The sequence below is a fragment of the Bos taurus genome, chromosome 12, assembly GCF_002263795.3.
Source record: "Bos taurus isolate L1 Dominette 01449 registration number 42190680 breed Hereford chromosome 12, ARS-UCD2.0, whole genome shotgun sequence".
NCBI lineage: Eukaryota > Metazoa > Chordata > Mammalia > Artiodactyla > Bovidae > Bos > Bos taurus.
In genome coordinates, this window is record NC_037339.1 from 84,259,865 (window position 1) to 84,287,594 (window position 27,730).

A 27,730-nucleotide genomic window follows, 5' to 3' on the forward strand; every position below is an offset into this window, starting at 1 on the left:
AGGGTCTCGCCCTGTGCTCCGCGTTCGGCCTTCCCTTGCCCTCCTCCTCGCCACACCCCGCCCCTGCTTCGGTACCCGGTGGTACCCCGCGGTACCCCACCCCATGCCCGCCCTGCAGGGCTCCCACGCCCGCCGCAGCCCCGTCTCTCCTGCGCAGGCCCGGGCGTTTGCCCGACCTCCCTCTCCGCGTGGCCTTCCCCGCTGCCGCGTCCCGGCTGGTCGGGAGCAGGCGGGCCGCTCCGAGCTGTCACTTTCTGCGTCGAGTCCCGCCCAGCAGGCTGAGAAGGGGCAACCTGTTAGGACGCACACCGGGTGTCCCTCCCCCTCGTGTTGGCATTTTAAGTGTCAAAGGCTTTAACACATACGCAAAAAAAGCTCCAGCAAAACCTTAACTCCGCCCAGAAGGAGAGCCTTCCGGAATATCCATCCCTAGTCCCCCCAGCGTGGTCGGACAGTCCCTTCTTGCGGTCATCCATGGGTTCCACACATCCCCGTCATTCACTGCGTCTTACCACCCTCCTCGGATGGGAACATTTGAGGAATCACTTCTTTCAGATATGTTTCTGAAAAACCGTTTGGCTTAACTCTTTGCATGCGGTCCGAACTGTATACAGCTTAGTGTCTGAACGCCATCCCTGGAGGAATCTCCCGGTGCGGAGGAAGAACGAGGTTGGCTCAGGGCTCTCCACTGGGCAGTTTCCAGGAAGCCCCCGAGGCGACCACCAGCTCAGGGGCATCTCAGCATCCCTAGGGACGAACCGGCCAGCCTGCCCTTAGCCACTGTCTTCCAAATCTGGACTTCCCCTGTGGCTCAGCTGGTAAAGAATCCACCTGCAATGTGGGAGACCTGGGTTCCATCCCTGGGTTGGAAAGATACCCTGGAGAAGGGAAAGGCTACCAACTCCTGTGTTCTGGCCTGGAGAATTCCATGGACTGTATAGTCCATGGGGTTGCAAAGAGAGAAGACTGAGCGACTTTCAGTTTTTCACTTTCCAGCTCTGGATTTGGAAGTTCTCTCAGCCACTCACTGTACTCAGGGGTTTCTCTAGCTCCCCAGACTTCTTCAAGGAGCCGTCTCCCCTCTAGTAAGAAGCTTCTCTCCCCTCTTGAAAATCTTCACCTCCCTTCCCCGAGAGAAGTTCTTCTCCTTAGCTTCTGTCTCCCCTCCACTTTCTCCCCCACCAAAAACACGTGGCTGCTCTCCTGCCACAGACCCGTCTCCTCGTTGAACTCACACCTCCCACGTCCAGGTAAACCTGCACTCTAGTCAGTGCCCGGTGAGGAGCTGGGCTCTCTCTGCTCGGACGTTGCCCTGAGGACCCGTGTAAACAGCATCAGTCTTGCAAAGAGTGTCAATGAGGTCCAGCATTTCGCTGCTCTGTCGCCCTCATCCGCTAATTCAGTGACGTGCCCTCGGGAGCAGCAGGCCCCAGGGGTCAGGATTGGGCCAGCTGAGTTACTGCCAGAGTCCTCTATGCCTGCAGCAGACTCTTTTTTTTTTTCTTATTTTCAATAAATTGAAACTTATGCAATCGGGGGAAGGAGGAACTTCTTTAAGAAAAAGAGTAAAAATGACCCAAATTTAAGAAGTGAAGCGGACATCTATTTAACATGAGAAGATCAGTCTAAGCAAAATACTCGTTATTCTATGCTTAGAAAAGTACCTGTGCACAGTGGACGCTTGATGAAGATCTGTTGAAAGAAAAAGAAAAAGTAAATAACAAAGGTATTACTACAACAGGGTTATTATAGAAATTCTGTCAAAAAAAAACAATCAGGCGCACAGACATGAGCTGGGTGCTTTGCCTGACTTAGAAATGGCCTTTCCAAGTGGGGTGGAGTCTGGAGCCTCCTCCTTTAGCCTTGGGGTCCACTCGCCTCTACCCATCTCCAGCTGCTAAGAGGCCACAGTCAACACTGAGGTTTTTTTGTTTAAAGAGACTATATAGGACCTTTGTGGAACAATAACGACATAATTATCAGTGGTGATTGTTGGAAAATAGTGAAAACGTGAAACCTCCCACCATCAGTCAGGGATAGATTTCTAACATCCACATATCTTTTCTTCTGCAAGTTAACACTCTTAGTAGAAATCAAACTGCTCTGGCTCTTTGATTTTGTCTGTTTTTAAAAACTATGATATCACTGTTGACTGTATTCCCTCCGCTGCGTGTCTCACTCCCAGTTATTTTGTAATGAACCTGCCCCTCCCAGTCTCCCTCTCCCGTCTCTCTCATCTGCCTCCACCCTCCCCCCTGGTAACCGCCTGTTTACATCTCTGACTCTGTTTTGTTGTTTGTTCATTTGTTTTGTTTTCAAGATTCCACATACAAGTGAAGCATACAGAATTCATCTTCCTCTTTCTGACTTATTTCACTTAAAACAATGCCTCCGTTTGTGTTGTCAGTAATGGCAAGATTTCATTTTTCGTGGCTGAGTAGTATTCCACGGCAGATACGTACTGCATCTTCCTTATCCATTCATCCATCAGTGGGCACTTGGGTTGCTTTCATCTTTGGCTATTAGGTCTTGTCCAATTTAGCAGTCTCAGGTGGAAAGAAACAGCTCTGGCCCTTTGAATGAGTAGAGCACATCTTCCTCACAGAGTGTGAAAGTTTCCTTACCTTCTAATTTTATAAGTAGTGATTAAAACTCAAAAGGCATATCATTAACAGCAGAAATCCTTTTATATGTTTCCAATAATCTCATGTGAATGGGGAGAAATAATTGCTGAGATGTATGATTTTTCTATAATAATTCACACGGGTTTTTCAGTTCGTAAATTTGTCAACTCTTCTTCCAGTTACACATAGCGTGGTTTCTTTTAGAAAGTGGGTTTTGTATAACATTGTTGTTGTATCCATTCGTTCATTATGCATCCTTTTTTCTGTTTATTTCAACAAATATTGTGGAGCATCTACTCTGTGCAGGCACTCTTGGGGGCACCAAGATTGCCTTTGAGCTCATGGTGTCAATTTTCTGGAGGGAAGAGACGGAAAATAAGCCAACAGTTGACACTTAGCATGTCATATGGTGAGAAGGACCTTCTAATATGGTGAGAAGGACAGAAACTGACCTGGGTGAGGACAAGGTGCTGTTTTTTTCCGAAGGTGGTCAGGAAGGTTGTTCTGCTCGGGGTGGTTTGAGCCGAGCCCTGAACAAAGTACAGAGCCCCCGCCCCACCCTTCGGACCACCCGGGGGAGAGTCAGAGGCTGAGTTGAGGGTTGTAGAGATGCTGGTGAGGCTGGGGAGGCTGGTGTCCGGCAGGTAGTTGGAAATGAGATCAAGACAAGCAGGGAGTGGGATCCTGGGGTTAGAGAGGGGTGGTCTGTCAACCTCAAGAAGCCTTTGGATTTTGACCGGAACAAAATTAGAAACTGGCAGAGAGACACGAGTAGGGAAGGGCGGGATCTGCCTTAGCTTTATGTTTTTAATTCCAAGTTTTCATTTTTTTTCCAGTATAGCTGCTTTACAATGTTGTGTTAGTTTCTGCCATACAGCAGCGTGGATCGAACATATGTGCACATATATCCCCTCCCTCTGGAGCCTCCCTCCCACCCCCATCCCGCCCCGGGCCATCACGGAGCCCCAAGCCGAGCTCCCTGCCTATATGGTGCCCCGGGCCATCACGGAGCCCCGAGCCAAGCTCCCTGCCTATACGGCGCCCCAGGCCATCACGGAGCCCCGAGCCGAGCTCCCTGCCTATACAGCGCTCCCCACTGTCTGTCTTACACAAGGTCACGCATATGCGCCAACCACAGTCTCAGCTCATCCCACCCTCTGCTTCCCCTGCTGCGCCCACAGCCCCTTCTCTGCGTCTGCGTCTCTCCCGCAGTGGTACAAATGAACGTGTCTAACTCAGCTTTTGAAACAGGGCTTGTCCACCTCCGCCCTCCGTGGCCAGGTGCATGGACTCCGGGTCAGGTGGGTCTGCACGCCGGCTCTGTCCTGGGTATTGTGAGCGGGTTTGCAACATCCCTCCTAGATGCCACGGGCACCCACCTCCCTGGTGTGACAACCACCAATGTCTCCAGACAGTGTCCCATGTCCCCTGGAGGTTTGGGGGTGCGGTGTCATCTCTTACTGAAAGTCACAGCTTTCGAAACATCACACCGCCCAGGATAACTAACGTATGTACAAAAGCTAGCATTGGACTACGGGGCTTTTGTTTGTTTGCATTTCGATTTTGAGATTTGCTCAAATTCTCTTGTTCAATTAATACTCAGCTAGAATGTGCCTTCATGGCCTCCTTATGCTCAGTCATTGTATCTTAATATAAAGGCCAGGATTTTATCTTTGAGTCAGATCCCAGCGTGATTCATCTTCCGCAGACCTCTGAGAGCAGCCCCAGGTGGGGTCACGGAGAATCCGAGTTCACAGGCTACAAGAAAATTCCGCAGGGATTCGAATTATCGAGTGTCAACGCTCGGTCCATCGGAAGTCTGCCCTGAGCTACACGGACCACTGATCTCACCAGGTGCAGGGACACAGACAGGACCCAGACACTGCTTTAAAGCTCTGGGTGGGGTTTTCCAGCATTCACTTGCCTACTTGTTTGCTTAGATTCGTTGAGAATCTCAAACGTTTTCTTTTGCTGTGACTTTTCTTCACCCTCAAAACCCTGAGGACCATGGCTTGGAGGCATGAACAAACGATGGCCTTATTGGTTCCATGTTATTGTTTTTTTTCTAGTTTTCCGCAAAGTAGGCATCTAACCTGCGGTTTTACACCTAAGCCTTTTCCAGGCTTCCTGCCAGAGTCCTCTTGCTGTCTTGCTGTTGCAATGTTTTCAGTGCTTAAGCAGGGTCACAGGCGTACCTCTGACAACGAATGTTGCAGCCGTTCCACCACGAAGCTGACCGCGGAGAGCAAAACCAAATTGTCCGGAGCCTCTGCCTGTGCCCCTCGCTGAGGCTGAATCGAGAGATGAACAGGCTGGAACGCAGACTCTCATGCAGTTGGATCCACCGTGGAATCAGGGCGCTTAGGGGCAGAAGCTGACACAGAAAGTAGAAACCAAGACTCCCCTGGTTGATATTCATGAATAAGCATAACCCCAAAGTGAGGATGTCAGTATTGAGGTGGCAACTCTCTTTTCAGTGGCCAGAGGACAGCTCTTCAACCTGGGCTCCCAGTTCATTCCCACCAAGGCACAGTGGGAAAGACCCAGAAAAGAAACTGCCTTATCTTTACATCAGCAGGTGAAATAAGGAGGAAAGACTTGACGTAAGAGGCCAAACTGAGGAATGAGAGTGGGTGGACGGCAGAGCCCTGCACACCTCGGTCTAAACCCCGCGGCTACACTGACTCACTGTGAAGCGTCCGCAGGTGGGTTTACCTCCCCGGGCCTCGTGACATCATCTGGAAAACAGGCGAGGGAGTAAGGACTCCACCGCCCTGTTAGGAAAGGGAGAATTAAGTCAAGTCCCGCCCGCAGCAGGAGATTGGCACGCAATGAACACCCAGGAGGTGCTGATTACCGTAAGAACCGTGTGAAGAATCGTCATCAGGGTGAGCACACATTCTTATGTCTTAAGAAGGACTCACTCCCTTATTCCAACTCAGAGCCATCCTTGGAATACACAAATATCTGGTCTTACAGAGATCAAACCAGTCAATCCTAAAGAAAGTCAACCCTGAATATTCATTAGAAGGACTGACGCTGAAGCTGAAGCTCCAATACCTTGGCCGCCTGATGCAAAGAGTTAACACATTGGAAAAGACCCTGAGACTGGGAAAGATTGAAGGCAAAAGGAGAAGAGAGTGGCAGGGGATGAGGGGGTTAGATGGCATCACCGACTCAATGGACATGAATTTGAGCAGACTCCTGGAGACAGTGAAGGACAGAGGAGCCTGGCGTGCTGCAGTCCATGGGGTCACAGATTCAGATGCAACTTAGCAACTGAACAACAGCCACTTTTATGATAAAAACATAAAGAATACTTTAGTAGATAATGTAAGGATCGCAGCCTAACTTGTATGACACGTTTTAAAACATTTCTTGGCTACAGTTGAACCTGCTGATTGGAATTAGAAGAATATTTTTTAAACTTTTAATGGCAAAAATGGAGGGTCCAACCAAAATTAAATATATCCATTGTTTATGAGCTAGCCGCTCATTCTGGGGGATGCTAGCATCATGCACTCTTACCAAGAGTCCACACACCGTCTCAGAGGATTGAGTACTGAACTGCCAGATCTAAGAAGAGTCCCTGTTACCTTGGGCAATGCCCTGTTTCATGCCCTGAGCCCAAACAAGACCCCTGGAGGAGGCTTCCTGACCCACAAGGCCTGAGAACCTGGACTGCCCTGCCCCACTGCCGCCCCTCTGGGAGCCCACCGCAGTCCATCACCTGCTGGCCTGATCCTTTGCTTGTTGGCTGTCGACCACATTCCTGGGAGGTGACCTCCCAGCTCCCTGCCTGTGCCTCACGGTATCCCAGCCCCGGGGAGAGTCTGGGCAGAGAAACTCTCAATAAACGATAAACGGCTGAATTAAAGAGTGGAAACAAATAGTTTCCAGAGAAATAGAAGCAGATAAATGTGTGTGTCTTGAGACGGCTTTAAAACCAAATGTGTTTTACTAATTTTCAGAAGATTTTTCTGAAAATGGCAAAATAGAGTTGACCAAATCGAACAGGTAATTCTTTCAGCTCCAGCCTGTTGGATGGTCTCTGCTTGTCATGAGCCAGGAGGGTGATGATTCCAAAACCTAACCTTGGCCGTCATTGTTCCCACGCCGGCCTGGCCAAAGCCTTTTCACTACATGCACTTCCTGGTGGCTCAGATGGTAAAGCGTCTGCCTGTAACGCAGACCCATGTTGGATTCCTGAGTTGGGAAGATCCCCTAGAGAAGGAAATGGCAACCCACTCCAGTACTCTTGCCTGGAAAATCCCATGGAGTCGCAAAGAGTCAGACAAGACTGAGCAACTTCACTTCCACTTTCTCTCTCTATATATAATTTTATTCATTTATTTATTTTGGGCTGTGCTGGGCCTTCCTTGCTGCGCGGACTTTTCTCCAGTTGCAGTGAAGGGGGCTTCTCGTTGTGGGGCCGCGCTGGAGTTGCCCCTCCGGCCTGCAGGCTTCAGGAGTCGGGGCTCCCAGGCTCTAGGGCACAGGCTCAATAGTTGTGGCCTGCAGGCTGAGTTGCCCCGTGACCTGTGGGATCTCCCCAGATCAGGGACCGAGCCCGCGTCTCCTGCAGTGACAGGCGGATTCCTGACCTCTGAGCCGCAAGGGGTGCTCTTTTCACTTGTGTGTTAAATGCAGGTCAGGAGCTACTCCCGGGGTCACGGAAATGGGAAACGTAAACACTCCTGGCTGGTTGTCAAAGCATTGCTCTTTTTGCCCTCCTTCTGTCTGCCCACCTCTTGCCTCTCTAAGCCTGGCACACACTCCTGTGTGTGCCCACCAGGCACGTGCTCACTCGTAATGGAGTGGATGCCACACGGCACGGGGGAGGGGGCTCTGAGCAGAACCCTGGGTTGGGGGAGCGGGCACTGAGCTGGAAAGAGGCCACCCCAGGCCCAGAAGCGTGAGTCGGTGTGGGGCCTCTGGGTAGGGGCTCCAGGCCTGGGCGCTATCTGAGTGCACGTCCGAACCAGGGGAGGCTGCGTCCAGGAGGGCGAGCTAGGGTTCCGCCCAGCCCAGCCCCGGGGGTGAGCTCGGCCTTCCTCCTGCCTCCCTCGGCATCACAGCAGATGAACTGTTCACCATCTGTAAAATCCAGGAAAGTGCATTACGTTTATTATCCTTATGAACAACATCTTAGCCTAAAACTTCAGAAGGACCTAAGAGACAGAAGAGTCTACTGGGCACCCGCAGCCAAGGGGCAGGAGCAGCATGGAGAATCCTGATGTCACACAGGAACCCCCCAGGGGTGGAACTCTATTTCTTTTTTTCTTTTTTGGCTCCTCAGCCTAATTTGGGCAGTGGTTTCTGTGTTTCTGCATCTCAGAGAGCTCAATATAGGACGTGCGTGTTGACATTTAGGTGACTTTGTTACACACAGAATGCAGAAGTAGGGTTTTGAAGTCTTAATATTCCTAAGTGGGGACTCCCAGGTGGCTCAGAGGTGAAGAATCCACATTCAATGCAGGAGATGCGGGTTTGATCCCTGGGTTGGGAAGATCCCCTGGAGGAGGGCATGGCAGCCCACTCCAGTATTCTTGCCTAGAGAATCACATGGACAGAGGAGCCTGGTGGGCTACAGTCCGTGGAGTCGCAGAGTCAGACAAGACTTAGTGACTGAGCATGCACGCATTCCTAAGTGGATAATAACATATTTTGTAACCATAACAGTATAGTTTTTTTTTTTTTCCAAAACTGTTAAGTTTGCCTCAGCTCTACTTAAAAACTCAGAAAACTTCTACAACATGAATATATCATCATATTTCTTTCAGGAAATAACCTTCACAAGATACGCAGTTCTATAATTACACATATGACATCAGAAATGCTACAGAACTTTGAAAATAGCAGATTTATGAAATTCACTGTTGTCACAATGCAGCCCATTGCATTTAACAGCGGTATAGCAGGCTGGTGAATATACTGTAGACCATAAATTTGATTAGGGATGATTATTAATTTACTATTTCAAATGTAATCAACATTTGACTTCCTGAGTTTTATTATTTCCTTCCACTATTTGATTCAACTTATTGAGTACGTTTGATCAGGAAAGAATCATTTTTTCCTACAATTTATTTTAGGTTTTGAAACGAACATGAACCTTGCTAGCCGAGATGATTTTGGTACTTCAGAAATTACATCAGAGACGCAGGACAGAAATGCAAATAACCATGGGATTCAATTTTCTAATTCACTGTCCAGTGCAATGACTGCTGAAAATGGAAATTCCGTCTCAAATGGTAAGCACTTCTTTAAACTCAGAAGTAAATAGATACAAGTTTTAAGTTGTATCAACTTTCTAGGGGGAATGAATTTAAAACAAAAATGAAGTAGGCTTAAAAACTGGGAAAGATGAAATATCACTGTAGGGTATACTGTCAACTTATTATTTTCAAGTTAAAGAATTAAAATTGCATTCAATATTAGCTAGCTTTTTTCCCCAGAGATTTTTGTGGAGTATTTGGTCTGTGGAAGCCAGTATAAAATGAAACTTATCCTGAGCAGAGTAGATGATGCTCTAATAGTATTTTTAAAGAAAAATATAGTTCTTTTTTTAAAAAAATTTTGTATGTAAGTAAGCTGTGGTACATATACACTATGGAATATTACTCAGCTACTAAAAATAATGCATTTGAATCAGTTCTAGTGAGGTGGATGAAACTGGAGCCTATTATACAGAGTGAAGTAAGTCAGAAAGAAAAACACCAATACAGTATACTAACGCATATATATGGAATTTAGAAAGATGGTAATGATAACCCTGTATACGAGACAGCAAAAGAGACACTGATGTAAAGAACAGACTGTTGGACTCTGTGGGAGAAGGCGAGGGTGGAATGATCTGAGAGAACAGCATTGAAACATGTATATTATCATATGTGAAACAGATCGCCAGTCCAGGTTCGATGCATGAGACAGGGCGCTCAGGATGGTGTGCAGGGATGACCCAGAGGGATGGGATGGGGAGGGAGGTGGGAGGGGGTTCAGGATGGGGAACACATTTATACCCATGGCTGATTCATGTCAATGTATGGCAAAAACCACTACAATATTGTAAGGTAATTAGCCTCCAATTAAAATAAAGTAATTAATTAAAAATTTTTGTATGCAATAGTTGATTTGTTAGCGTTTGTTAGTTTCAGATGTACATCAAAGTGATTCAGATACACACACACACACACACACACACACACACGTATATTCTTTTTTAGATTCTTTTCCCTGATAGGTTATTACAAGCAGTGAGTAAAGTTCCTGTTGATTGTTTCCATGCCTCAGAAGAGTGAAGGACAGTAGTATTGAAGGTCTAGGTACTCGATGCGGGTATGTCAGTGGACGTGTCTTACAGGAACTGACCTGGCTGTGAGTATCTAAAAGCTCTCTGACAGTGGCTTAGACAAACAGCTTATTCCTTCCACCCTAGAAGCAGCCCAGGGCTTCTAGGTAATGTCTGAAGAGAAAATTCAGACCGACCTTCTCTTAAAGAGCCTGAGGGCATGGGTGTGGGCTTCAATGAAAGCCAAGCAGAAGGCCTCAATTCTAGGCTTTTCTCTGAAGGACATCAGAGGTGCTCACCAGTCCACTGGAGGCAGCTGGGACGCTGGGCTGTCTCCTAGGTCTGTGAGGACGGGCTGTGTCTAGAACCTCCCACAGCCCTAGGTGAGCTTGAAGGGTCCACCGTAAGAGTCAGACACAGAGCTTGTTGGCCCCCAGCTCCGCTGTGAATTGTCTCAGTTCCTGGGGCCCGACTGAGGTCCTTCAGGATGACAGAGGCCACAGGCACCCGGAGGAGAAGAGGGCATAGATCTACCTCGAAGGACAGTGACATCATCCTTAGCTTCAGGATGTCCTTACAAACCACTTTTCAAATACAGAGTTCTTTGCGTCGTCCAAAGGAAACAGGCAGACGAGGACACAAAGTAAGATGAAAAATTGCGAGCAGAAATAGCAGCGTATCCACAGGGCCTCAGAAGACTGGAGTTCAGAGGCCCATGCTTTGAAGTAAGTATGTTTACTTTGCCTACGGAGATAAAAGAATGAAAATCTCAGCAGAAATCAGAAACCATAAAAACATATCAAATGGAAATTCTGAGGTTGAAGAATACAGTCATAAAATTAAGTACAATAGAGGATGAGCTTAAAGTTAATTAGACACAGCCATTAAAAAAAAAAAAAATCCTAGGGAAGAGGAAGATAAATCAGAAAATATCCAGAATGAAGCACAAAGAAGCAGAGTGGAAATTTCAGAAATTGATTTAAAGACATAAAGGATATGGCGAGAAGGGTCAGGGAATCCTAGATGGAAAGAAGACAGAGTCCATGGGGGAGAGACACGATTTTGTGAGAAACTGGAGAGAATTTTCCAACACTGAGTCAAACACTAAGCAACTGGCTTAAGTTGGCACTTTCTTATAAACACGCGCCTTCCATGGAACCCAGCGGCCCCGCCCTGAGGTGCTTACAGAAGAGAAGCGCAAACAGCGTCCACAGGAACACCTGTACGCAAATGCAAATCCCGCTCACACTCAACAGTCACCTAAAACTGGAAATCCTAGAGGAAATCAACCCTGATATTCATCGGAAGGCCTGATGCTGAAGCTGAAGCTCCAGTACTCTGGCCACCTGATGCGAAGAGCTGGAAGAGAACCTGATGCTGGGACAGATTGAAGGCGGGAGGAGAAGGGGGCAACAGAGGATGAGATGGGTGGATGGCATCACCCACTGGATGGACATGAGTGTGAGCAAGCTCCGGGAGATAGTAGAGGATAAAGGAGCCTGCATTCTGCAGTCCATGGGTCACAAATAATCGGACACAACAGAGCGACTGAACAACAACAAAAACTGGAAATGAAGTGCCCTTCAGCTGGTGACTGGACAGTATTCGATATCTACTGCCCTGTAACAATTACCCTCCACCCCCAGAATGCAGAGGCGGCTGTTTGTAGTCTCTGCAGGTCAGGAATCTGGGTGTGGCTGAGCTGAGTGCCTTGGGTTCAGGGTCTCTCACGGGGAAGTGATCAGCCATCAGCTGGAACTGCAGGCTTCTTGAGGCTAGCTGGAGAGATGGCCCAGCTTCAGTATCACTTGCTCAAGCATCTCCACAAGGGAGGCCTCACGACAGGGCCGGGGCTTCCCCCAGAGCAAGCTGTCCACAGGAAGCTGGGAAGAGCCCCCGGGGTGGAAGCCACACTCACCGCACGGCTGCTCCTGGAGTAGACAGCCAGCGCTCCGGCCACGTCCAGCTTGTTGAGTTTGGGCCACACGTCCAGTCAACTCATGGGAGGGGGTTCTGTGAGGGGTGAGTGCCTCCAGGTGGGCCCATCAGGGACCACTTCACAGGCTGCCCAGCCCATGGATGAACTCTGCAATAAAAAAGGATAAACCGCTACTGCAGGTGACAAAAACGTGTGCATCACGAAGGCTTTGCACTGCAAAAAAAAACATCCGAAGATTCTGAGTCCATTTATTTGACATTTTGGAAAATGCAGGCACAGGGACAGTGAGAGATGAGTGGGCTGCCGGAGACTGGGCTGGGCTGCTGTAAGGAAACATCCAGGCCGGCCGGTCTGTGAGGAGCAGTGGCTTCGTGGCCGCAGTGGTGGGGGCTGGAGTTCAAGGTTAGGGCGCCGGTTTGGGTGGCAGCCCTCCTGTAGGCTGCAGGTGGCCGGCTTCTTGCTTGTCCCCAAGTGGTGGAGGGAAGAAGGTAGCCAGCTCCCTGGGGCTGCTTTTATAAGGGCACTAACCCCATTTGTGGGGCCTCCACCCTCAGGACCTAATCATCCCAAAGGTTGATCCCACCTCCTAACACCACCACTTTGGGGTTAGAATTTCAACATGTGAGTTTTAGGGGGACACAGACCTTCAGGGACCTGGTTACCCCCCAAAGGTTCTACATCCCAATGCCACCACATTGGGGCTAGAATTCCAACGTATGGATTTTAGGGGGACAGAGATGTTAAGACCACAGCAGACTGCAGACGGGAATGTGATATTAACAAACAGGAGTGAGTGTGTTCCTATAAATTCAGGCTTCCCTGGTGGCTCAGACGATGAAGAATCTGCCAGCAATGCGGGAGACCTGGGTTCAGTCCCTGGGTCAGGAAGATCCTCTGGAGGAGGGCATGGCAACCCACTCCAGTATTCTAACCTGGAGAATCCCATGGACAGAGGAACCTGGCAGGCTACAGTCCATGGGGTCGCAAAGACTCAGATATGACTGAGCGACTAAGCACAGCACAGCATGTACGATAAAGGTGAATCTTTCTGTCTGTAAGTGTGACTTTTTAAAAAATAAATAAAATGCTGAGTAGAATAAAAACAAACAAAACCACACCTGGGCATATCATAGTAAACCAAGTGTGAATCTTAAAAGCAGCCACTGAAAGTGAAATTCGCTCAGTAGTGTCGAACTCTTTGCAACCCCATGGACTGTATAGTCCATGGAATTCTCCAGGCCTTTCCCTTCTCCAGGAGATCTTCCCAACCCAGGGATTGAACCCGGGTCTCCCACATTGCAGGCAGATTCTTTAAAGCAGCCAGAGATTAAAATACAAAGACAAATTACCTTCAAAGAATCAGTGGACATTCAAAGACAATGAAATACCATATTTTTTAAAATGAGGGAGCAGGAAGGTGGGAAGGTATTTCCCAAAGGCCGTTTGGTAGCCAGGATAGTGGTACCCTGGCTTTACCCTACTTTCTCTGACTTCCCTCCAGGTCCACGTAAGGTCATAGGGTGTGTGTAGTTTTTCATCTGAGAATGTTGCTCACCCAAGGATGCTCATTGCTGACCTGCCCAGCAGGAGGAGGCAAATGGATCTTGGATAAAATCTAGCAGGCAATTTGCATCACCAGTCTCGCTTTCCTTAGGAGGAGTCATGGGGTGGGGAGGTGACTGGAGCGGGGTTTGTTCAAGCTTGGCATGAAGGATCCCAGGGTAATGTGGGAAGGTTCTGTTGGCACCCAGCAGCAAGACTGGTTCAGTGGCACACACGTGGAAAACGCCCCAAGCTGGTTCTGAATGCTGGCCACCCACAACCCCAATATTAAGCAGGGATCACATGTAAGGGTTGGAAGTGCTGACTCATAGGATGGCGGCTTTCTGGTGCCTTGTAAGGAAATGACACAGGGAAGACACGGAAGGATTTTTATACCAGCCGTAAAGATTTCTAGGGAGAGGACCTGCAGTTACCCAGAACTGTGTTACTGCCAACACCAGGCAGAGACGGCACCAGCACCTGGGGTCCCGCAGCACGGGTCTTCCTAAGTTTTATCTCCGACTTGAGCAGCCTTCTTAAGTAATCTCTTACTCTTCACGTGGTGTTTTCATTTTATGCAGGTTATAGGAACTACATGTTTATGTGACAATTTGAAAAATACAGGAGAGAATAAACAATAAGTACTATTCCTTATATTACCTGAAAATCCCCAAAACATGTCTCATATTCCACTTTGTAGAATTCTGTATTTTTTTCATACAAATGTATCTGTGTGCTTATATAAGATGTTTGGTTTTTTTAACAAAGCTTGAGCTACACTCTACCCATGGCTTGAACCACCTGCTTTTTTCCCTGAGGGATCTCAGGTGGTCTGTCTCTAGGTGAGCAATGCATATCTGTGTTGTTGACCGCTGGTCATTAATGTATGCAATGCATAGCTTCTCATCAGATACAACTACCATGACTTAAATAAGCGAGTCCTACCTGATCTGCCTCTTGAGAAATCTGTATGCAGGTCAGGAAGCAACAGTTAGAACTGGACATGGAACAACAGACTGGTTCCAAATAGGAAAAGGAGTACATCAAGGCTGTATATTGTCACCCTGCTTATTTAACTTACATGCAGAGTACATCATGAGAAACGCTGGACTGGAAGAAGCACAACCTGGAATCAAGATTGCCAGGAGAAATATCAATAACCTCAGATATGCAGATGACACCACCCTTATGGTAGAAAGTGAAGAGGAACTAAAGATCCTCTTGATGAAAGTGAAAGAGAAGAGTGAAAAAGTTGGCTTAAAGCTCAACATTCAGAAAATGAAGATCATGGCATCCGGTCCCATCACTTCATGGGAAATTGATGGGGAAACAGTGGAAACAGTGTTAGACTTTATTTTGGGGGGCTCCAGAATCACTGCAGATGGTGACTACAACCATGAAATTAAAAGACGCTTACTCCTTGGAAGGAAAGTTATGTCCAACCTAGGTAGCATATTCAAAAGCCAGAGACATTACTTTGCCAACAAAGGTCCGTCTAGTCAAGGCTATGGTTTTTCCTGTGGTCATGTATGGATGTGAGAGTTGGGCTGTGAAGAAGACTGAGCTCTGAAGAATTGATGCTTTTGAACTGTGGTGTTGGAGAAGACTCTTGAGAGTCCCTTGGCCTGCAAGGAGATCCAACCAGTCCATTCTAAAGGAGATCAGTCCTGGGTGTTCTTTGGAAGGACTCATGTGAAGCTGAAACTCCAGTACTTTGTCCACCTCATGCGAAGAGTTGACTCACTGGAAAAGACTCTGATGCTGGGAGGGATTGGCGCAGGAGGAGAAGGGGACGACAGAGGATGAGATGGTTGAATGGCATCACTGACTCGATGGACATGAGTCTGAGTGAACTCCGGGAGTTGGTGATGGACAGGGAGGCCTGGCATGCTGCGATTCATGGGGTCGCAAAGAGTCGGACACAACTGAGCGACTGAACTGAACCGAACTGAACCTGTTGGATATTAGAATTATCTCCCAATTTTCCACCCTTGAAATAACATTAGGTGTTTATGTTGGATTACTCCAACTTGATGGAAATAGGCATTGTGTAAAACTTTTCATGTTAATGTTTGAAATTACGTGTGTGTGTGTTTAGATGGAAATACAGAGATGCAATCTTTCTCATACATGAATATGTGTGGCCTTGTGTCCCTTTGTTTTCACCTGAAGCTATCACAACATTGTTAATTGGCTTTACTCCAACATAAAAAGTTAAAGAGCAAAAACATCGCTTTCTAAACTCTCTGATGATAACCCTTTATAAAAAGAAAAGGATAACAAAAACATTGTATACCATTACATTGAAATTACATATTTCTAAAATAGTAAAAATGGAATTTGCATGATGGCAATAGTCAACAAGTTCGTGATAAGCAACTCTCAAAGCCTGCATGTATCTAGTATGAAGGTAATAATTTACTATGTATTTTCAATTTGGGGGTATTTAAGGATAGCTGCTAGACCAATAAGGAATTTAAAATATATTGTATGATCAAAGCTGAATACACAAATGTTTAAAACGGTAACCATATATCCCTTCATTTTTACTAAATTTTCACTCCCTGCCATTCTCCCTAGCTGATCTAGGGTGATGCTGTTCTTTCCTGAGCAAAGAGAAAATAGGCATGCCCCTCTGACAGAATATTTAATTTGTCTGTGTTTTGAGTCAAAAGCCAAAAACTATGGCTTCGTGAAATACCAAAAACTCTGAGTCTTATTCTAAAAATCAAACTAAATCCCAAAACCGGTGGAACAAAAACAAAACTCCTGTAGACCAAATGGAAATTTTTGTGGGATATGTTGCCTGAAATGAACCATATAAAATTAGGTATTTAGGAATATTGGGGTTCTAAACTTCAGTATGTAACTGAGAGTGTATGTTCAAACCCTGGGACACAGACTTATACATTACCCCTTAAATGCTGACAGAGAACAGATTTTAAAATAACGCCAGGTCTGTATTGCAATTCGTAGACGATCACTTGAAAATCTCAAGAGCTATGTGCACAAAAGGAAAGTTATTTCAGCTAGGCTTTCAGCCTTTCAAAGCAACTTGACGTGTTTATGTTGACCTACTTGTGTTGACACCATGAAACCTTCCCATGACTATAAAAATATCTGGCACAAGACTCTGGCAATGCAGTACCAGATGCAGTACCAGCCTTCACTGATTGGAACAGCGTCACATGTTTCATAGGAACCCGTGAGTCCTGTGCCGAGGCCAGAGTCAGAAAATCCCTTCTAGTCAGTATGATAAGAACTGACTGCGTATCGTGTGTGTACAGCACGTGATACACTGTTGTTCCGTCGCTCAGTCGTGTCTGACTCTTTGCGACCCCATGGACTGCAGCACGCCAGGCTTCCCTGTCCACCAACTCCCGGAGCTTGCTCAAACCCATGTCCATTGAGTCGGTGATGCCATCCAACCATCTCACCCTCTGTCGTCTCCTTCTCCTCCTGCCCTCAATCTTTCCCAACATCAGGGTCTTTTTCAATGAGTCAGCTCTTCGCATCACGTGGCCTAAGTATGTTACATATATACGAAGTATGATACGAATGTGGTCATTATAACCCAAATCGGTTAGCAGTACTGATTCACAACCAACAGCATATAGTCAATATGCTTTCTGAATAAAGTCACGAGATGGGAATAAATGCTTAAAATAACTTGAAGTTTTAATTGAATCAGAAATCGTGTTATTTTCGAGGAAAACAGTTTCTCTTGAATGCCAGGATCTGCACCCTACCTCTGCTACCCAGCAATAATGATCTGTTTGTTCATTTGCTGAAATATAGTTATGTGTGGGTAATTATAGCTATCACTTACTTTAATTGCCGTCTTTTACTGATGTGAACACAGGCTTAGATCTTTTCTCGTATACTTAATTATTCCCTGGACTTGTGGTTATTTATCATTAGATTAGAGAACAGTTTTTAGTGCTAGAACATTGTCATTATATCAAACAAAATATTGTGAATCTCAAGATGTTTATTTTGTGGGGACAGACCTAACAAATTCTAGATAGGCCACTTTCTGCTGCTTGAATGAGTACGGATTTTATCATTGGGCATCGGGGAGAAAAATGGCAATTAAAAGAATAGAGTCCTTACATTTGGTTTTACATTTACCACTCTCAGAAGATTTGCCTTTTTAAATCTGTGCCGTATTTATCCTCAGCACATTGTAAGGATAATCTATGACGATGCAGTACTGAGTGAGACCACTTACAAGACCGGAAGCCCTGCATTCTGTGCATAGACCCTAAGGCCACAGTGAACCCAGTGCCGTAGTGGGACCCAGCCACACTGCTCTGGGAACCTCGGAGAAAGGCTTTCTCTCTTATACTCAAGAATAGATCCAGACCACTGGGGGATGGAGCCTTTGGTTGGGATCCGTGGAATGTACTCGACTATGGGTTTTACAACATCACCTTGTTTGTGAGAATTGTATAGATTCTCTGGAACTCATGCTGCTTTCTGATTCAGAGCCTACCTGCCCTGAGAAGCAAGCCTTCACTTGACAATCTGGAATATTGTGCAATTATCTATTCTGAGCAGCAGAAGGTAGTTTTGTAAGGGCAGCAGGCTCCTCAGGCATTCGGAGAGCCCTGCCCCACGCCTCCTTTCCATTTGAAGATATTTTGAAGTCATATTAAGTGACTTCTAGTTGGGACTTAATTTCATTCTGTTTCCCCCACTGTAGTTGGGAAGTTGGGTTGAAAATGACCAATGGGAGGGCCTTTAACTCCCGAGCCACCCCCGCCCCACAACGTCCCCACCCCGGCCCACCCCCCTCAACGTCCCCACCCCGGCCCTGCCCGTCTTGCAGGCCACCCCCAGAATGCGGAATCCTCTCGTGTTCTGCTGCCTTAGCCCGTCCTCACCTTTCAAAATCCACCCCTCCCGGAAGGTTCGCAGCCTGTGGCCTGTCCACCATCCCTGTTCCTTCAATTCCTCCAGCCAGAGGGAATGCTTGCTTTCTCCAGATCCAGTTCAACCCCACTCATGCTCCATATAACCTGTGAGCTGTCCTGCTGTGTCCTTTCTTAAGATTTATTAACTGACTTTAGTTGGAGGACAGTTACTTGGCAGCATTGTGGTGGTTTTGGCCATACGTCAACATGAATCAGCCGTGGGTATATGTGTCCCCCCGTCCTGAGCCCCCTCCCCCCGCCCTCCCCGCCCCACCCCTCCAGGTTGTCATGGAGCAGCGGCTTTGGGTGTCCTGCTTCCTACATGAAACTCACACTGGTCACCTGTTTTGCAGATGGTGACATACATGTTTCAGCGCTGGTCTCTCAAATCGTCCCACCCTCCCCTTCTCCCGCTGAGTCCGAAAGTCTGTTCTTGACGTCTGTGTCTCCTTTGCTGTCCTGCACAAAGGATTGTCAGTACCTTCTTTCCGAATTCCATTTCTTAAGAATCATTCCCGTTAAGACTTGAGATCCTCAGATGCAGGACTTCTCTTGGCTCTTGATCGCGTCTCCCAGCGCTGTGACCCAGAGGGCACTCTGATACTCCCTGACTTTCCTCGGCTGGCCTTGTGTCAAGAGGGTCTTGCTGTTGACTTGGTTCTGAGTTTGGATACTCGCTGAGCTGAGTTTCCGTCCGGATTCTGCGAGCCATCCTCCAGTTGATAATTCAGTTTTAAAAAGTGGGTCACGGCCTTCTTCTCCTTGCCCAGGTCCCCAGTCTCTGTAAGAAGTCCAGTGAACCGAATTCTCCAGAAGCAGACGTTAAGCTCGCTTGTCACGGGCCCCATGTCCCCTTCACACAGTTGCTACCCCTCCTTCACACGAAGCCCAAGCTTGTAGCTTTGCCCCACTACCTGGCCATACATTTCATTCCTGACTGCTGCTCATCCAGCTCCCCGGAAATGCCAGCCTGCGTCTGATCTTAGATTTCCGCCCACCCTTCCCCTGCTTTTTCGTGATTTGTTTTTAGGTTTATTTTTCCCCTATTAACTGCCCCGACCCCACAAACTGCAACCCCAGGAACCCATTCACCCTCGTTGTCCACAAGCTTCTCTTTTTCCCCCATCAGAGTTTCATCAGACTTATTTTTAGCCTCTAGAAAAGTTTCCTTTCTCCCTTTCAGGCCTTCTTTGCTTACTTCTCTGCTATTGTGACATTTTTTCTTCTCTATCATTCTATCTTTTTTTTTTTTTTTGGCCAGCACACTTCCTCTTTGCTTAGCTAAGCCTCCAGCAATGCCTGTATTCCCAAACTGCTCTGAGGACTTTGTTATTCATCGAGTGTTTACTGGCCTTCATTGCAGTCTGTGGAATGTCACTCTTTCAGTTTGTTCAATAAGCTCCTGACTTACTTTATTCGAGGAAAGGACACGCAACTTAACGGCTGCACTGTGTTGCCCTTGTAGGATTACCTGAAGAGGACGGATTCTCCAGGCTGTCTGGGGGTGGGGCCTCCTCCTTTCAGAGACACAGAGAGAGTCACACCACTCAGGTAAGGACCCCTCGATGTTCTGATGCTCACCTTTGCTGTGATAACTGGAGCTAAAAGACAAGAAGAGTTTCGTGAAGGTGTGACCAAGAGCGTTTGTTCCCGCTGGACTAGGAACACAGTTTTTTCCAACTCTGCCTTAAGTTTCTTCTCAACATTCTCGCTCCTTTTGTATTGGCTGACTCCTATTTATTTTCTGCTCCTTTGCTGGTAGCTCGGGCAGTAAAGAATCCGGCTGCGGTGTGGGAGACCCAGGTTCGATACCTGGGTCGGGAAGATCCAGTATTCTTGTCTGGAAAATCCCATGGACAGAGGAGCCTGGGGGGTTACAGTCCATAGGGTCGCAAAGAGTTGGACATGACTGAGTGAATAACATTTAAAAGAAGAATGTCCAAAACGCATAAAACTTAACAAATGGTCTTAAATGAAGCATTATAGACATACTTTATCTGTGGCATTATAGAGTCACCGTCAGGTGACGAGAACATTGCAGTCACTGAAGGTCTTCATATTTCCTGCATTTGACCTCAGCTGAAGTAAGAAGGCTTTAAGTGACATCTTGGACATAAAATGCTTGAGGCCCATGTAGTTTTATGGCCATTATCTCTCAGTTAGCACCTCAAATCCCACATAATCCAAATGCATCTACAAACTATCCCATCATCAGAACACTGCAGAATCAAAATGAGTTTACAGCTCACAAAACTGTTTTGCTATGCTTCAGTGATTTCACATGTATTCATAATGTGTTTGGCCTCAAAAAGTTTGCCAAAAGAAAGAGGATTATCACTTAAAAATAAACTCTAGCATTTGTAGAAAGAAAAAGGATTTATATCAATAGTTTAGTGTGCTTTTTATGTTCAGTTTTAAAATAAAGTCTTTAAAAAATATGACTTTGCTTTGAAGGTGGTACACAACCAAAAATGTATTACAGATTTTACTGTTGATATATTAAAGATCATTGCTTTAGCAACAAGATTATCTTGTATGAAGTTGCATTACAACTTTTGCTATGTCAGATATCTACACTAAAATTATCTAAAGTCAAGTATCTAGATGTTTCCATGAAACCAGCTAGCCAGCTAAGGATCCAGTTTCCATCAGAATATTTGACATTATATAGGCACAGTTATATTATCAACTGAGATTTTTCTAAATAACACTGATGAGGTAGTGAGAAAAATCAATAATTTTAATCTTAAAGATAAATCTTACAGTAGGCAATATACTGAAATCACTTACGCTGATATATAGACATTGAAATAGAAAAAAAATGCTGATTGCTTGCAATAATAGATTGTGCTGATCTCCCCTCTGTTCCTCAGAGATGCACTTATTTTACCTTGTAAACATCACAGATGCTTTATCTACGGTAAGTCACGGGGGACCTGCTTGCAAAGAACAGAACATCGGCTTGATTTTTGTCAAAGGGTTGACTCCTATGTGCTGGAGCACAGCAATAGAGACGCCCTTCCCAGGGCTTCCACTGTGCTGTGGGTCACAGAGAAGAGGGTTCATCTGGAAAGAAGGTGCATTAACAGAGGCATCTTGGCAATTTCCCTCTGGTCTTCCATTGATTTGGTTGTCAAGAGAGATGGGAGAGGTCACCAGGACTAATTTTCTGTTTTGTCTTTTTTTTTTTAAGAGTTTTTTTGATGTGGGCCATTTTTAAAATCTTTATGGAATTTGTTACAATACTACTTTTGTTTTATGTGTGTGTTTTCTTTTGGCCACAAAGCATGTAGGATTTAGCTCCCTAACCAAGGACTGAAGCTGCACCCGCTGCATTGGAAGGCAGCGTCTTACCCACTGGACCCCAAGGAAGTCCTGGGAATACTTTTCCATTCCCAGCTTTCACTGAGAGCTTATTTTCAAAGGCAGGCAACCCCCAGTTATCTCATAGTACTTTTTTTTTTTTAAGGAAATGGAAAACCAAGCTCATTTTCTTGCATGCCTGGTGCAGGCTTTCTCTTGGCAAGACATGTGGGTCAGTGCTAGATGCCCAGCACGGTTAGGCGGAGCTCTGCCTTGAATGACCACACATATCTCAGCACAAATGCCTCTTGGGTGACGTTTATAGAGGAAATATAAACACGTCAGGCATCTTGCATTCTAGATTTTCTAGTAAAGCAATTAAGTAAGAATTCTATAAAATCTGCCTTGAACCGACTGGGCATGCCACAATAAAATTAAATGCTGACTAAAAATTGAATTCCTCTTTGAGGATGTCTGTATTTTAATTAACATCATCAGTGATTTTAATGAAATCCCTTTAAGGAAGATAAAATGTCTGGACATTATTGCAGATAAAGAAATCAAGAAATAGATTTAGTAGCTTGCCAGAGATCATAGGGAAAATGCAGAGTCCAGGGTTTGAATGGACGTCAAGATCCTCTGTGTTGTTTCTGAGAAGAAACTTGCCATAACTCACTAAAAGTGATGGGGGTGGCATCTGGCTTTTACGTAAATTTGGAAGGCAAAGTCTTCCGAAAGACTTGGGTCAAGATCAAACCGAAAGTGGTTTGGATCAAGGTAAAAGTCTTAACTGGCTGTAGTGGCCATCTGTGGCTGTGTTTTCAGCTGCTCACTGACCACAGTGACAATTTAAGGAGAGAGGTTTCACCTTCCTCCCCTCCTTGGAGAGCTGGACAGATCCTTGTGACACGCACTCAGTCTGTCCACCGCGGATTATGAGTTACCAGACATACAACGGAAGGGTCGAGGATAGATGTCACCCCTGGGGGGCCACCTGGGGGTGGTGGCTCCCTCCAGGGGCCATAGCCGTTAGCCCGTGTCTGTGACCACAAGCCACTGCGGTCGCCTTGGGTCCCGCCCGCCAAAACTGCCCTTCTTAAATTCATGCCCAGTTACTTTGCTTTCCAGTAACACTTCTGCCTGTGAGAGTTAGTTTCTGTTGCTTACAAAGAAGAATTTTGACTGGCACACAAATTTGATTTTATTCTCCTTATCTATAAAATTTACTTTAGAGCCACAAGTTTCTTTTTTAATTTTATTTTTCTATTCTCTATTTTGTTTAAATTGAAGTATAGTTGATTTCCAATGCTGTGCTAATTTCTGCTGTGCAGAAAAGTGATTCAGTTATACACATACATACTTTTTGAAATTTTCTTTTCCATTATGGTTTATCCCAGGAGCTGGGATAGGGTCCCTGTACTAGCCAGTAGGAATTTGTTTTTTATCCATTCTTTATATGAGGGTTTTCATCTACTAACCCCACACTCCTAGTCCATCTCTTTCCTTCCCTCACAGTGATATGCCATGGTTTACAATCTGTAATTTTCATTCCATTTATCGTATTTCTTGCCAAGGCTTCTGTTATATCCTTTAGCTTTTATAAAGAGCACTAAAAGTTGTTCTTACTATCTGATGTATTCAGATATTCACTGTAAGAAATTGTAGATGGTTTCTGATAGAATAGTGGCCATCCAGTGCCTGAGAGCTTAATAAATATCTACTGCCTCTCGACACAGCCTCCAATGAAAGCCCGAACAGAATCAATATGCAATTGATCCACATCAAGAAACAAATTGTTATGTGGTTTGTTTTACTGAACCATCAAAGGAACCTTTTTGTAATGTCACATATCAAAGAAATGAAGAGCTGCAGACCACTCAATAAACCCAATGCCTTCTTTCTTTATCCATTTTATTTGTCACACGGACTGCTTGAAATGTATTGTGGCAGGGAAAAGAATCAGTGTGGTAGATAAAACAGTAAAATGTAGACACCTTTCGTTTTAATTGTTAAGGCGTGATTCTAAAACACATGCTGGGAATTAGAAATTAGACAACCATTTCAAATGGAATCATATGTATCTCACTGATAAGCTACTAACCAAGGGAGACCTAACATAGAGCATGCTTCCACACAGCTGAGGTTTCAGGAAATCTGTATGCACACCTCATGACTTCCAGATTATGTGCAAGAAATGAAGGCAGTAAATTAATTGGATGGTAGAAGTTTAAACGGCAGCACTTTCAACAGAAGGAACATGTCCTGTAGAGATATATAGAAACTTGGAAAATAACGAAAATAAATTCCATATTTTACATGTTTCCTTCATAGAATTGTACCATATGTGTAACCTAGATGTTTCGAATGCATGATGTTTTTATCCGGTGAAGACATTGACTGTCATCAAAGAGGAAAATTCAGTTTTAAGAAGTATGAAAAGGATGAGAGAGCAGAATTGTGACTGTGCTTTTGGACATTTTACAATGTACAGAATTATACATTGTACAGCGGGAGTTGGTGATGGACAGGGAGGCCTGGCCCACTGCAGTCCATGGGGTCGCAAAGAGTCAGACACGACTGAGCGACTGAACCAAACTGAACTATTGAAGGACACTTGGTGACTGTGTTTTTAAAAGGAGAAAGATCTCATGATGTCTCTGCAGGTCACCTTTCTCCTTTTTAAACACTTGGTCACGGGACTTCCCTGGTGGTCAAGGGGTCTAGACTCTTCTTTCACTGCAGGGGGGTACGGGTGCGATCCCTCGTCAGGGAACTAAGATCCCACGTGTGGCATGGCCAAAGATTATAAAAACATAGTCATGATTCTGATTTCTCATTCCTTCAATATTTTTTTTTTTTTAAAGAAAGAAGCCAGGATAAGCAGGGCTGGGAGTGACAAGAGTGGTGTGGAGGAAGGTTGGGTTGGGTTGCAATTTTAAATCAGATGACAAAACAAAAACCTTGCTGAGCAGAGATAAAGTAGAAAGTCAGAGTGTCAGCCAGGCTGGGGTCAGGGGAGCCCTTCAGGTGGGAAGGAGCAGAGACCCTGCGTACAACCAGCCTGGACCTTGAGATGGTCAGCGAGGCTGCAAGGGAATAAATCTACATATTACTCCATGTTTTAATGAAGAGCAATAGAAATTACCATGAGTTACATGTTAGTGCTAGAAAAGGGGAGCTGTTAAGTTACATACTCTAGCAAGAGGCTAAATGTAAAATACCAGTTATGATCGTATTGCATTGTCTTTCTTTAAAACAATTAACCAGCTTTGGAAACCTTGGTCTGCTCAGAAAATAAGTAAAGGGCAAGTATTTTCATTTTCTGTAAGTGGGAGATACAAGACAAATAATTCCACTCCTCCCAAAATAACAGAGAATTGGAATATTGACCCCTGGGAACCTGGGCCCCAGATGTTCTGACTTGTTAATTGTTCAGTCAGTTCAGTTCAGTCGCTCAGTTGTGTCCGACATTTGCAACCCCATGGACTGCAGCGTGCCAGGCTTCCCTGTCCATCACCAACTCCCAGAGCTTGCTCAAACTCATGTCCATCGAGTCAGGGATGCAATCCCACCATCTCATCCTCTGTCACCCCCTTCTCCTCCTGCCTTCAATCTTTCCCAGCATCACGGTCTTTCCAAGGAGTCAGTTCTTCACATCAGGTGGCCAAAGTATTGGAGTTTCAGCTTCAGCATCAGTCCTTCCAATGAATATTCAGGACTGATCTCCTTTAGGATGGACTGGCTGGACCTCCTTGCAGTCCAAGGGACTCTCAGGAGTCTTCAACACCACAGTTCAAAAGCATCAATTCTTCGGCACTCAGCTTTCTTTATAGTCCAACTCTCATCCATACATGACCACTGGAAAAACCATAGCCTTGACTAGACGGACCTTTGTTGGCAAAGTAATGTCTCTGCTTTTTAATATGCTGTCTAGCTTGGTCATAGCTTTTCTTCCAAGGAGCACACATCTTTTAATTTCATGGCCGCAATTACCATATGCAGTGATTTTGGAGCCCCCCGAAATAAAGTCTCTCACTATTTCCATTGTTTCCCCATCTATTTGCCATGAAGTAATGGGACCAGATGCCATGATCTTACATTGCCATGATCAACATTTTCTGAATGTTGAGCTTTAAGCCAACTTTTTCACTCTCCTCCCTCACTTTGATCAAGAGGCTCTTTAGTTTTTATTTGCTTTCTGCCATAGGGTGGTGTCTTCTGCGTATCTGAGGTTATCAATGCTTTGTATATTAATGGGATCTGACAACTTTGAAAGAAAAATTTAGGCTAAAGGAACAGAAAGTTTTCCATGGTGCTAAAACGTAATCAGCCCACATCAGTGAAGGAATTTATTTTATGACCTTAGAAGACCTCCAGGGCCTGATTCTTTGCTGATCTCTTTGATTACACTATTATTTGAAACTGTCATTTCGTATTTCTGACTCTGCTAGAAATAGGTTCTAAAACAGATGAACTATGATATTGGGAAGAAGTTTCATGAAGTCAATGATATAAAAAGCCTAAATTTTGAAGCCCTAGTGGATTTAAATTAATTTTATACACTTGCAGGTGATTTTTATTATCTATTTTGGGAAGGAAGTCTCAATTAAAGAGATTTGCTCTCTTATGTTGCCAACTTTGGCAAAATCTTGTCTCTTTTTCTTCCTACTGCTTCCTGACATCTGGTTTCCTTTCCCTATTTTCTCTAGCGTCTGTACCCAGTGGTTTGCCATGATTATATCTTAAAGACGCTGTCACTCACCCCAGACATCGCACCCTGGCAGACCTAATGCCCACCTAATCCATTTCTTTTGAGGCACCTGGCTAGACTACATTTCCCAGCATCCTTGTGGTTGGGAACAGTCATGTGACTGAGTTCTAGCCAATGGAAAGGGAGCCACAGTGATATGCACTCTGTCCAGGCATGACTCCTACAAACCTCCCTTCAGCTATGAGTGTTCCATTTCCTTTCCCATCCAAAAGCTGGCTGCACAATATTCCAAGACCCTGGAAGATGCAAAGTACAGTCACAACAATGTAGAAGGTCATTTACTGAGCAGAAATACCCATTTTAGCCTTAACATGAGCAATATACTTCTTTGGGGTCATCCATTGGTATTTGTGGTTTGCCAGTTACAGATAGCAGCTTGAGTAAAAGACATTGATACCTTTTTTTAAAAAATTATTATTTTTTCAATTGAAGGATAATTGCTTTACAGAATTTTGTTGTTTTCTGTCAAACATCAGATAGATACCTTTTATCATTTATTTGGCCTAATGTTTTACATGTTGCTACTGAGAATTATTTATGGTGCTTAATTAAGTTTCGGAGAAGGCAATGGCACCCCACTCCAGTACTCTTGCCTGGAAACTCCCATGGACAGAGGAGCCTGGTAGGCTGCAGTCCATGGGGTCCCTAAGAGTCGGACACAACTGAGCGACTTCACTTCCACTTTTCACTTTCATGCATTGGAGAAGGAAATGGCAACCCACTCCAGTGTTCTTGCCTGGAGAATCCCAGGGATGGGGGAGCCTGGTAGGCTGCCGTCTATGGGGTTGCACAGAGTCAGACACGACTGAAGTGACTTAGCATTAATTAAGTTTAACCTAATTCAGTTCAGTTCAGTCACTCAGTCGTGTCCGATTCTTTGCGACCCCATGGACTGCAGCACGCCAGGCCTCCCTGTCCATCACCAACTCCCGGAGTTTACTCAAACTCATATGCATCGAGTCGGTGATGCCATCCAGCCATCTCATCCTCTGTCGTCCCCTTCTCCTCTTGCTGCCAATCCCTCCCAGCATCAGAGTCTTTTCCAATGAGTCAACTCTTTGCATGAAGCAGCCAAAGTATTGGCGTTTCAGCTTTAACATCAGTCCTTCCAAAGTACACCCAGGACTGATCTCCTTTAGAATGGACTGGTTGGATCTCCTTGCAGTCCAAAGGACTCTCAAGCGTCTTTTCCAACAGCACAGTTCAAAAGCATCAATTCTTTGGCATTCAGCTTTCTTCACAGTCCAACTCTCACATCCATACATGACCACTGGAAAAACCATAGCCTTGACTAGACAGACCTAACCTAATTAAGCACTATAAATAATTAGTTTAACCTAATCT

The 27,730-nt window shown here is 45.5% G+C and overlaps 1 protein-coding gene across 3 annotated transcripts in view; it reads left to right on the plus strand.

The window, feature by feature from the left end:
- MYO16 (myosin XVI) overlaps positions 1-27,730 on the plus strand; it is a 519,124-nt gene that overhangs the window by 479,452 nt on the left and 11,942 nt on the right. For all 3 annotated transcript variants that reach the window (XM_059892322.1, XM_025000169.2, XM_059892321.1), the window contains exons 33-34: positions 8,720-8,878; positions 19,778-19,863. In XM_059892322.1, the coding sequence (XP_059748305.1) occupies positions 8,720-8,878; positions 19,778-19,863 (245 nt within the window). The remainder of the gene's footprint in view (positions 1-8,719; positions 8,879-19,777; positions 19,864-27,730) is intronic.